This window comes from Cydia amplana, chromosome 9 (assembly GCF_948474715.1).
Source record: "Cydia amplana chromosome 9, ilCydAmpl1.1, whole genome shotgun sequence".
Classification (NCBI taxonomy): Eukaryota; Metazoa; Arthropoda; class Insecta; order Lepidoptera; family Tortricidae; genus Cydia; species Cydia amplana.
The window spans coordinates 12,913,367-12,925,416 of record NC_086077.1 but is presented as its reverse complement, the minus strand read 5'-3'; the positions used below and the strand labels follow the sequence as shown (position 1 = coordinate 12,925,416).

At 39.1% G+C, this 12,050-nt stretch overlaps 1 protein-coding gene across 2 annotated transcripts in view; it reads left to right on the top strand.

Annotated features, from left to right (window-relative positions):
• Positions 1-2,357: 2,357 nt before the first annotated feature.
• LOC134651202 (uncharacterized) overlaps positions 2,358-12,050 on the top strand; it is a 59,195-nt gene continuing 49,502 nt past the window's right edge. Inside the window, exons 1-3 of one of the 2 annotated variants that reach the window (XM_063506266.1) lie at positions 2,358-2,557; positions 3,859-4,012; positions 4,421-4,482. In XM_063506266.1, the coding sequence (XP_063362336.1) occupies positions 3,989-4,012; positions 4,421-4,482 (86 nt within the window). In that variant the 5' untranslated portion in view covers positions 2,358-2,557; positions 3,859-3,988. Of the gene's footprint in view, positions 2,558-3,858; positions 4,013-4,048; positions 4,138-4,420; positions 4,483-12,050 lie in introns of those variants that run through there. The other variant, XM_063506267.1, reaches the window with a different exon arrangement.

The following is a 12,050-nucleotide window of genomic DNA, read 5'->3' as shown; positions in this document are numbered from 1 at the left end:
AAATAAATGTATTGACTTCCGGCAATCAATTCACTTCATGGTTTTTAACTTTTTATCAAGGTTTGCGGCTTTCGCAAATATGCATTATTCCTTAGGTTATTCGCTAGGTGCACGACTGGTGCTGCCGTCATTTTGGCGGACTTTCTACGTTAAATCTTATGGATTAAAATTAGTTCAAGCGGCTGCCGCTAGTATTAATGGCGGACATTCCATAAGATTACCTGTGTTTGTGACGATCAGCGCCACTTCCCCCTCCACCAACTTCGCACCTAGCCAATAGGCAGGCGTGGCTCACTCCGCGATTTCGTCGCTTTGTGTAGCTAAAAGTACATCCGTTCCGTTCCGCCCCAATTTTGGGGAAAGCCATAAGCCGCGCGTGGCGCTGTCGCCACCTAGCGGCCATATATGTGCTGATCGTAACAGACGCGTTTTGTTAGAGAGTGAGTCTTCTGTACTTAGTACTGTTATTTATTCTGTGTTATAGGTTTCAAACGAAAATAACACACTTGACCACAGAATAAATAATAGTACTAAGTACAGAAGACTCACTCTCTAACAAAACGCGTCTGTTACGATCAGCACAGATATGGCCGCTAGGTGGCGACAGCGGCAGCGCCACGCGCGGCTTATGGCTTTCCCCAAAATTGGGGCGGAACGGATGTACTTTTAGCTACCTGTAATAGTCGATTTAGACTCTCGCGCGAGCCACGAGACGAGCCGCGAGCCGAGCCACGAGACGAGAGTGTAAGCGGTGGGCTCGCGGCTCGTCTCGTGGCTCGCAAGCTCGTCGAGCTAATATAATTTAAACACTAACGGCACGGCATAAGGTTTATAACCGAATGACAAGCCGAACGCGAGTGTAAACGGTGGACTCGCGTCTCGTGGCGCGGCTCGCGGCTCGTCTCGTGGCTCGCGCGAGAGTCTAAACCGAGTGTAACAAAGCGACGAAATCACGGAGTGAGCCACGCCTGACTTGACGCAATAACGACAATTAACCTTAGTTTAAATCTGGAATAGAGAGTTTGAGTCCCAGGAAAGGACAGCAGTTTTTATCGCGGAAATCATCCCTAAAGGGGCCCACCGATTGACAGTCGGCCGGACGGTATCGGCCTGTCAGTTAGAAGTTAGAACTTAGAACAAAAAGTTGACAGTTCCGAACAACTGACAGGCCGATACCGTCCGGCAGACTGGTAATCAGTGGACCCCTTTAAGAATGACCCTCTTAAAGGGGCCCTCAAGGGGAAGCAAAGTGGAAGTACAATATTAGCCGATTATCAGGTGCGATGCATCGCAAATATCGCAATTATCTCAAATGAGTAGTAGGATATCATTGGATAGGTCATTAACTCATTAATAAGAAAAAGCTTAGTGGTCTTAAAGGAAATAATTGCCCGAAAGCCCAAAAAAATCCTCTCATGTCCTACCTCTCATAAAAGTGTCACTTTTTTATGATAATCTATTTCATTTCAAAAATTTACTCTAATATGATGAAATTATGGATGAATTTTGGAGTTAACCGACATTTTGAACTTTTTGAAGTCGGAATCACCCGAATACTCCCTAATAATAACTTCATGGCCAGAGTTAAAACTTTGATAAGCCTAGGGAGGATTATCCATGCATGAGCGATGGGATACAAGATACAAACCGATTTTAACGAGCCATATCACCCATGTGTATAGCTTAGCCGTAGCTTTTAAAAGAATGTACTTATATCTACTTCAGATGTGCATTTGTTTTTAATTATTTTGCACAATACCTATTAGTGGTGCATCGTGCATCGCGTAACCACGAGGTAGCTATCGACCTTTCCCCGCCCAGTTATAGTATAGCTGCCCGCCCAGTGGCGCTATAATGTAGTGAAGAGACACACTTCTATCGATATTAGTGTCGAAATTAAAAAGAGCTGCTCAGTTACCTGCCACGGCTCTCGGTGCCCGCTTAATAAATCGCTGCTAGCTTTTTCTATATCAATTTCGTGTTTTATTTAACTAAAAACTAACATGCATTATTAAAGACGCTTAGGTACTCAATCAGTATCAAACGATTACTGTTTTCTTTGCATTTGCGTATAAGGCAGCCTACTTATTTTCGTACTACCTAGTAAATTAAACAAGTTTACATCTTAAATGACACCTGCCTGGGTTGAATGTGTAGGTCTTATTATAGTCTTCATAAACCCCCTATCCCACATTACTATACGAGTATACGTCGAATTATTATACATCTTTGCAGTTATTTTTGTACTAGTTGCATTTACAAAATGACTATTAACTCTCTAACATACTAGCAGCTGATTTCCCTTAGCACTATCGACTATCGAGGTTTTTCCTCTTCGTCCCTAGCAATCGCTTAATTTTCCTCAGTTCCATTTTAACTTGAGGGAGGACCGCTCGTCGCGCCGTGGCTTCCCGTTCGCGAGGGAATTACAATTTCCCAACCCCAGGTCACGCGATAACAAAAAACCTTTCGTACCATAATTTTATTAAAAACGAAACATGTGAAGCTTCTTACAAGTTAAGCATTTCTTCATGCCGGTTCGGATGCCGATATAAAAGTAAGTATTTGCGATTGGCGTAAGTTAGCACATCGTTGTTTATTGTTACCAAAAGTCGTTTCGGCAATGGTACCTACTGCTGATATCCAATCCAATGGCTATTAGTGGGATTAATGAATGTTTAGGTATATTTATGATGTAGTCACTCGAATAAATTAATATTTAGGTAGTGACTTTTCTTTCTTCAATTGTAGTTATTTAAGCACCTAATGTTACTTACGAACACGATGAACCTGATAATTGTACTGCAATGCACTTAAATAGGTACCTACAGGTTGTTCTTTATTTTTGCATAGCTAGTTAGAAACCGAAGGAGCTAAGTGGACGATTACTTAGCAAGTCAATAAATGTTTGTGACCAAATTAGGTAGGTAACAAAAATTGAACCCTTAAAGTTCGCGGTTGGTACGAACTTTAAGGGTTACATTTTTGTAACCTACTTACCTAATTTGGTTTAGTAGGTACTTTCCACATTTCACAGTGGGAGTTTGCACTTTGATTTTGGGGAAGGCGATAAGAGCTTAGAAATGTATACTTAAGACACTTAAGTGCTTTAGAATCGCTTTTAGTACCTGTTTTCCCATAATGTAAGGGCAAGCTGAAATAAACCACGATAAAATTTTAGTAGAACCTCTTGGAAGTCAGATAAAATTACCCTGCCGCCAGTGCCGTGCCGCCAATGCCGCCATACATTTTATAAACAAAAGACTCACAAAACAAAAGGGACACATGTTTTCTAAGTTCAATCATTATCTTTCTCAGAAGATATCTACCTAACAGCTCAAGGCACTGCTTGGGATTTTGTAAAGCAGGTAGTGGACCTGTTTAGGATTAGGTACAGTCACCAGTCACCACACGGGATTGTTATGTCCCATTTAGGGTTCTTGCTAAATTGGAAATTCAATAGCGTAAGCTTGTATTGAACAACCGATTTAGCTTAGAACCGTAAATGACGCAATGTGATGGTACCTACTTGGGACTTCGTCATCATCACGATATTCTAAAGTTTAGGTAGTCAGTCAACACGTAGTATGCCTGCATGGACGAAAATTTAAAGAGCCACAACAACAACACACGTACAATACACGTGCAAAAAGGTAATTCGCAACGAGTGGCGATAAATTAAAACACGACCCAAGGGAGTGTTTTAAATGGACACGAATTTTCTACTTTTTGCACTTGTATCGTAATGTACTAATTACTTATGGTTGGTATGACCAATTGACCATACCGTATTCACTTCTCAGAGTATGATCAGGCTTAACAAAGTCATTCTGTTCTAATACTAATATGTTTTTTTAGGTGAGGAGTGCGGTCCTCAGGAGATGGTCAGTTCACCCGGGCGCTCAGAACGGCCACGAAAATTGCTCCCCACGGGCACGGCAGTCCGGCGCGCGCGTACATCGCCTACCACAAGCTCGGCGGCGCCAGCATGGACACGCAGACCCCGCCGCAGGTAGCTTTCATACTCCTCAACAGTGTAGAGAAATTGCTCCCCACGGGCACGGTAGTCCGGCGCGCGCGTACATCGCCTACCACAAGCTCGGCGGGGCCAGCATGGACACGCAGACCCCGCCGCAGGTACCTTTCGTATACTCCTCAACAGTATAGCCACGGAAATTGCTCCCCACGGGCACGGCAGTGCAGCGCGCGCGTACATCGCCTACCACAAGCTCGGCGGCGACGCCAGCATGGACACGCAGACCCCGCCGCAGGCGCAGGTAGCTTTCATTTCAGCTCCGGCCCGGACACGGCCCGGCCTAACGTGAGTCATTCTTTAATCCACTATGCGGACAGTGTAAGTTAATGTGTACCTATTTCAAATGTTCACCTTGTCAAGGCTGAATGAATCTGTCCGTTTCAGGAGTGCGAGTGCGGCGTGCAACCATCCGTCTTCTACTTGCTCGCTACGCTGCTTCTCACGAGGTAAGTCATATATTACTCTGAAGGGGCCCACTGGTTAACATGCAGTCCCCCGGACGGTATCGGCCTGTCAGTTAGAACAAAAAGTCGACAGCTCCGAACAACTGACAGGCCGATACCGTCCGGCGGACTGTTAAGGGGCCCACTGATTAACAGATATCGAGAAAAGCTAGCAGTTACAAAGTATTTGTTAGAAAGAGATAACGATTTTCATATCTCATTCTGTAGTAAGTAGGTATAGCTTTGTCCCTACTTACGTAAGTTAAACTTGCAAGTGTATTTTGGGCCTAAATTACATCTTTTAATTATCAATCTATGACTGACTTCGATACCAGGGGCCCGTTTCTCAAAAGCTTGTAACTTGTAATACAAGCGGATATCACTTTGACAGCTTTTGTTAGAAAGGGACTTCTTGTATTACTGCAAGTTACAAGCTTTTGAGAAACGGGCCCCAGATTTATCGATGTTTAATTATTTCAAACAATCGTTTTTGCCACAAAAACTTCCATGTCTGTTTATAATGTTTATAAATATCCATTTTATTAACTGTCCACGATTGTACTTACAAAAGTAAAGTCTTACTTATACAAGTGTCCAAGCTATGCTTCACTGGGCGCTCCGCAAACTTTTGTTTAGTTGTTACTGTTGCTAGTTAAATTGAAGAAGTTTGTTACTATTTCTGGTTCAGGAGTTAGTTTTCTAATTTACTTGTTCGGTAACTGTTGGAACATTTATTAATAGACACGTCTCTAGTCCTACTTAGGTAGCAAATTAAGTACCTACGCGTCGCGTGAGGATTTTTATAACGATTTTTATACGCACTAGATTTATTTCAATTTAAAGAAAAAACGGTTTATTTCAGTTTAAATGATCAAAAAATATTATAGGCATAAATATTATTAAACGTACCACTAATCTTAACTTAAAAATATTTTTTGTGTTAAAGAATCCTATATTAAATATTTATAAGTACATTTTTAATTTTTAGGTGCATAGGTGATTTCGGTAGACTGCCCTCTCACTGGTAGATAATAAGAACATGTATTCCCAATCCCATCTTGTTAATTATTTTTTTGTAATGGTATTTTCGGACCGATATGACCCAACCTTCATATTTTCAAGATAAGAGCCTCCCATCATAAATTCCGGCAACACACTTACAACACGTATGGTGTTGTGGGTGGACACGGGCGACGGTAATCGCGTTTATCAGGTGATACGTATCACAAAATAAAGTATTTTTAAAAATATGTTGATTAAGTAGGTAATATATAAACGTAGGTAAAAATAAATAGGTTGATTTGTGTAACATATAGGTATTTTTGCTAAATATGTGGCTTCAAGGATAGCCCGATATGATTTAATCGGTTAACTTTACGGTCATAAATGTCATAATTTATAAATATTAATATGTATATTATAGCTAAGATGTTAATAATAAACCACTGGAAGCTTCGTCACTTTTTGTTTAATATATATGACATCTACATATTTCAGTTTATAATTCCTATTTTCAGTTTATTACTAACTGAAACATTTACATAAATCCCGGAATACAGGTCGCAAATCAGCAAATTATATCACAGGGAATTTAATAAAAAGCGGCCAAGTGCGAGTCGGACTCGCCCATGAAGGGTTCCGTATTTAGGCGATTTATGACGTATAAAAAAAAACTACTTACTAGATCTCGTTCAAACCAATTTTCGGTGGAAGTTTACATGGTAATGTACATCATATATTTTTTTTAGTTTTATCATTCTCTTATTTTAGAAGTTACAGGGGGGGGGACACACATTTTACCACTTTGGAAGTGTCTCTCGCGCAAACTATTCAGTTTAGAAAAAAATGATATTAGAAACCTCAATATCATTTTTGAAGACCTATCCATAGATACCCCACACGTATGGGTTTGATGAAAAAAAAATTTTTGAGTTTCAGTTCGAAGTATGGGGAACCCCAAAAATGTATTGTTTTTTTTTCTATTTTTGTGTGAAAATCTTAATGCGGTTCACAGAATACATCTACTTACCAAGTTTCAACACTATAGTTCTTATAGTTTCGGAGAAAAGTGGCTGTGACATACGGACGGACAGACAGACGGACAGACGGACAGACGGACAGACAGACAGACATGACGAATCTATAAGGGTTCCGTTTTTTACCCTTTGGGTACGGAACCCTAAAAATGCCATACAATTTTTAACAAATAGTCAAAATATTATTATCATTAAAGATAAGCATTATTAATTTCAAGAAATATCAATATTTAAAGTAAGTACATACTCATTAAATAATGAGTCGCTTTGTTTACCTGCCGCCCTCTGCTCAGCCGGCGCATCATTTAACGATTCACATCAAATATGGAACGTGACTACTGTACAGAAGGTTCATAATCCCTTAACTTTTGTAATAGGCATATCCCAGCCTCGTGATCTCAAAAGTGCTCGATCGTGGTCCCCACCCCACCCGACCCGAGCGCAGCGCGTTCATTTCATTTCGTTAGTTGAACTTAGTTGCAAATCAGAGCCGGAACAGTCACAACGACTACGACGTCAAGAACTTCAACTACATCAAGTAATCATCTATGTTACAAGTGTTGCTGAGCGGAGGCAGCACCACAATCTAAAATTTTCTACGTTCTTGTAAAAAAGGAATGGGCAGTCTTAATGGACGGAAGGCATTCGATCTACTGTTACCACGATTAGCCATGGACCCATCTAAGAAGCTTGTTGCTGTATTGAGAAGGAAGAGGGATACTCATTGCAACAACTTGTGATGCAACTTGCAAGAAGAAGTAGTCATTTAGAAACCGTTGATTTTATGATCGCTCGCTGGACTTCCCCGAACGGGGTTCCATCCGGCGGGCTCGATCTGTCCGGCGTCGAAGAATAGAAAATTTCTTGAAGAACGAGTGGAAACAGTGAAATAAATAATGCTTTTAAAATCTGTGGCCGCCTATGCTGATTCCTGGCATAAATTAGATAAAAATGGTACATTGAAAAAACAGCAGTGTACCTCTTTCAAAGTGGCCGTTACAATTTAAAAATGTTTATCTTTACCGTTACAATTCAATTGGATTAATATTTCCGCAGCAAAGGCATTATCAGATAAATTGTTTTTTTGGCGTAATTGTTTTGACACCTCCGTTCTGTGAATTTGAAGTGGTTTTCTAAAATTTGCATTTCCCTTGTGATGTCCTGCCACAACGCAAATACTTTGAAATTGCCTCCGATTACCGATTATATAAAAATACATTGAATTTGTTTAAAAACCAAGAATTTACATGATATGGTAGTGGGTGGCTGACTCGGTTTCATAAAAAAAAATTTAAAAAAATTAGTCGTCATCGTCCAGTCGTTGTTTTGTAGATTTCAGGTCATTGTTGTCAATAATTCTTGTTGTTCTGATGGTTCTAGATTCTCTAAAAAAATAATAATGTCTCCATCATCGTTGTTTGGTGTCAACTAGGTCGGAAGAAAAATGATTTTTTTTTAAATATTATTTATGTATGTAAATGGTTGCTTTTACCGTGTCTTTTATTTAAATCAAGAATTAACATAGTATGGGATACCTGACTAATAAAATGAAATTTTTAAAATTGGTTGTCATCGTCGTGTTGTTGTACGAGTAGGTTGTTACTTTTGTTGACAATGCTTGTTGTTCTGATATTTTAAATTCTGGTATTTTTTGGTCTACTGTCGACTAGGCTGCATAGCTTATGTGTCGGTAGAAAAACTAAGAAACCATTAATATGCACGTAAATGGTTGCTTTTGAGGTGTCTTTTTCTTCAAGATGCTTTCATACTAAATTTTTTAACTGTTCGAAACTAAATGGTTACTTAGTTTATACATATATTATTATAAAAAAAAAGTCCATTGGAGATGAGTTAACTGATTTAGAGGGAAGTTGTTCAATGGAAATGTTGGTAATGGGTGGAAATACCGGTAACTGTCGGTTTATATTTATTTATGGTATATTGAGAAGACCCTTGTCTGGCAGTTTGTTTTTCCTGTAGCATTGTTTTTTTAGAATTATAAACAGTTGCAAATTTTGTAATTAAACATTTGTCGAAAAATTGCTTTAAACAGGCGAAGATGGTTCCTGAAATTGTTTATTTTTTATTTAACGTTGCCATATAATAATGGGTTTCATGGCTTTGCAAAGTTGTAAAAGTTCTTGTTTCGTCAGATTTGTCATACCTATATCTATTACATAAAAGGCCATCTCGGAGCCAAATATCTGGGAATTCATTAAATTCATTTGTGCACATTGACTTGTCAATTTAGTTCGCCTAATTTTGGAGGCAACTTTGATAAATTTTTAATTTTTAGTAATCTTTTTCATTTTTAAACAATACAAAAGTCACAAGCACTTAAAAACAAGAATGATTTACGACAGTTTTAATAAAATGCTTTAAAAATAAGTATCTTGTTTCTCTAATGATATATTTTATCAAATAATAATTTCGCGTTGTTTTGTTGTTGTTGAGGTATAAAAAGGTAATAGGCAAGCTTTGTCCTAAGTCTGTCCAAGCTGGGGGACGCCTATGTCCCGCACGTCTTTCGGCTGATATGATGATGATGTAGCTTTGTCCGCTATGTTTAATACTTGCAAGACATTGATGGGATGGGTAACCACAAGACAATCACGGCCGTTTGGTTAAAAAAAATTAACTGTTATTTCTTTAAAAGAATTAATCAGTACATGTTGTGTTGTATTGTGTGGTGCTATTTCGTCCAGTATTGGCGTTTAAAATCAGCCTCAAAGTCCTCGAAGGTCTGCCAATTCCTACTATCTAGACTTAAGACTGTGTGTGCGGTACCTGTTGACACTCAGTCACTACTTCTATGGCCCTGTCTTGCGCATTAATTGAGTTTATATATAGGTACTTATCTACGTAATTTTACTTAGAACTATCATGGGGTTTGGGTCATCTGTAGAGAGAGGCGGCTTACAAATTATAGTTTTGTTTATAATGTCATATTCAGACAAACATATGTAGTTTTTATAGTCTAAGAGCACGTTGCACTGAACTCAACACCAAATTCCTCGTACTTACTGATTTCCGCATTTTTATCGTAATTTTGTTAAAAGCTTTTTAACTGTGACCTATCTAGTTTCCTTGGACGTCGTTGGTTTAGTAGAAATATGCGACCGAAAACAGATTCTCTCCCCCCTTAGAGAGCTTAGGGTGTAACGTGTTAGACCCGGGGCTCTTATTGTTGCGCTGATGATAAACTGAGCAGCCGCACAGACATAATTATGACGATGAGGAAGTGGATCACTGTCCAAACGCTGGGAATCCACACATGTGTAGTTAGGTCCGAGTCCCATTCTAAGGGTCGTAGTTGTATCGGATCTTCTTGTTCGGTGCATATCGGTTGGATCTCGTTACGTTAGTTTTGACAATCATTGTTAAGCTATTTTTATCCTTTAATCTTTTAACTACCTACTGCGCAACGAGAAATTCCGTCTACCACAGATAAAAGCTTGCCTTTAATATCGTCAACATCGCAAAAGATATTGTTAAGTGGTCGCATGTGTGTCAAACGACTCAAACGTAATTTATGTATAACTGTATGGGTGGCTCATGACTATGAGTCTCATGACCCGTATGGAACACATCTTTAAAACTTGGTAATTTTAGCTTTTCCTTCCGTATTCATGTGATCCGTTCGAATCGTTAATTTACTAGCTTCCGTTTTGTTATTTTATTAACATTGTCTACTACTTCCGATACGGATTTTAATCCATTTGGTCGGTTGTAAGACGTAAGCAATTTTTCAAAATTATTTTTAAATTTTTGTGGCCTACGACTTAGGTTTGTGACACCTAATCTATATTTGCAAATCTTTCGCTGACACTAATGCACAGTTAATGAGGACGGTGTTTGTCCCGATTTAAGAGCCAACAGGAGTGGTCATTTCTCCATACAAACGTACTCGACTGTTTCCTCCGTGGGTTTTGAAGCTAGAGCAATGATTTTTTTAACACAGATTAATATTGTCAATATCTGTGTCGGACCGTTTTGCTTTTTTGGATATTTTTGTTTTTTAAGTCGCTAGAGCCCTTCAAAAATGGCCAAAATGAACTAGTTGACTATGCCGCAATGAGAGGCGTGGTATTCAAAACTGATATCAATTAGCCAAAAAAGCAAAACACAGATAATTTCATAATCATTTAGATTTCCAAATTTGGTTACGATTGGTTAAGTTTTGGAGGAGGAAACAGTCGAGTACGAAACCTCGATATTTGAGATTTTTACGCAGGATTTTTCGCCTTGTCCTTATCGCACTAGTTTTAGCGCTACCGTTAGCGAGACGGGTATATTTACCTAAAATATTTAAATCTCAGCTCCTGTTTCGTCTTAAGGGATAAAGTATTCGCCGTCCGGTTTGTTAGATACACACGTAATTAGGTTATCCGAGAACGGATCGGTTTTTGAGGTCTTCTCCGGATAATATAGGTATACTTATCAAGTCCCATCCTAGTATTCCCGCATTATTTGGGGCCAAAGTCATAGGTCAAAAATTCATGTTCCAGGTCTTCGCGTAACGGGTATAATTTTAAATTAGCGGTCGTAATTGTAAAGTAAACTCTTTGTAAATAACATTATTATTACAATTGCTGTCTAATAAGTCACCTATTACTACCAGAATCTATTGAGATATTTCCTTCTCATTCATCTATAGTGATATATGGAGATGATCTTTATATAATTAATTTAATTTTACGGCAATTCGTTTTGTGGTCCCGTCTCTTGAAAAAAATATATCGCCATCATACGTATCTGAATTATAGTTATGTTCGTAATTATTTATGTTATGTTCATTAGTAGGTATTCATTTCTGTATTAAAAAACTTCTACCGGTCGCGGTCTTCTTGGCGGTCGATTTACAGGTCGCCTGCTAGTGGCGCCAGTGGCGGCTATATTCATACCGAAAGCGTGGGAATGATACGGGGATGCGTGGTCTCGAGTCACGTAGGCCACGAGAAGTTTTTGGAGTTTTTGTGCTGTCGTTGCCATTAAGATAACGAAGGGTCGCTCCGGAGTGGTGCATGCAATGGGAACGGAATTAACCGCTATAAAATAGGTGACGAATTGCATACACTGCCTTGTGTCAGAGGTTGAGAGTGCATATGCCTTGTTTATCCCATTAAGTGCGTCAGCATTACTTTGATCGGCGCCGATCGGTGCGTTGCTGGAGGTCGGGGGTACCTACCGTTCGCACATGCGTAGCGTCCCTAAACTCCTTATGAAGTTTCCACCTGGGGTCCATGAGTGTTTTAGTAATCGGTTTGGATATGAATTACTTGGTTATATCACGGTAACAGTTTTGTCAAATTTCAATTGAATCTAATGTCGCGGAATACAAACATAGGTAGGTACTAGTAATGAAAATTAATTACTCATACAGTTTCGTTTTCTTAGTCCGATCTTATTTGTCTGAATATTTTGTGTCAGTTGTTATTTTTTCTTTTTCTGGCGTTCAAAAGGTTACACTTGTCCTCCAATGATCGAAGAAGTGTGACCAAAAATTATTCTATCCGAACCGAATCGCAATGTCCT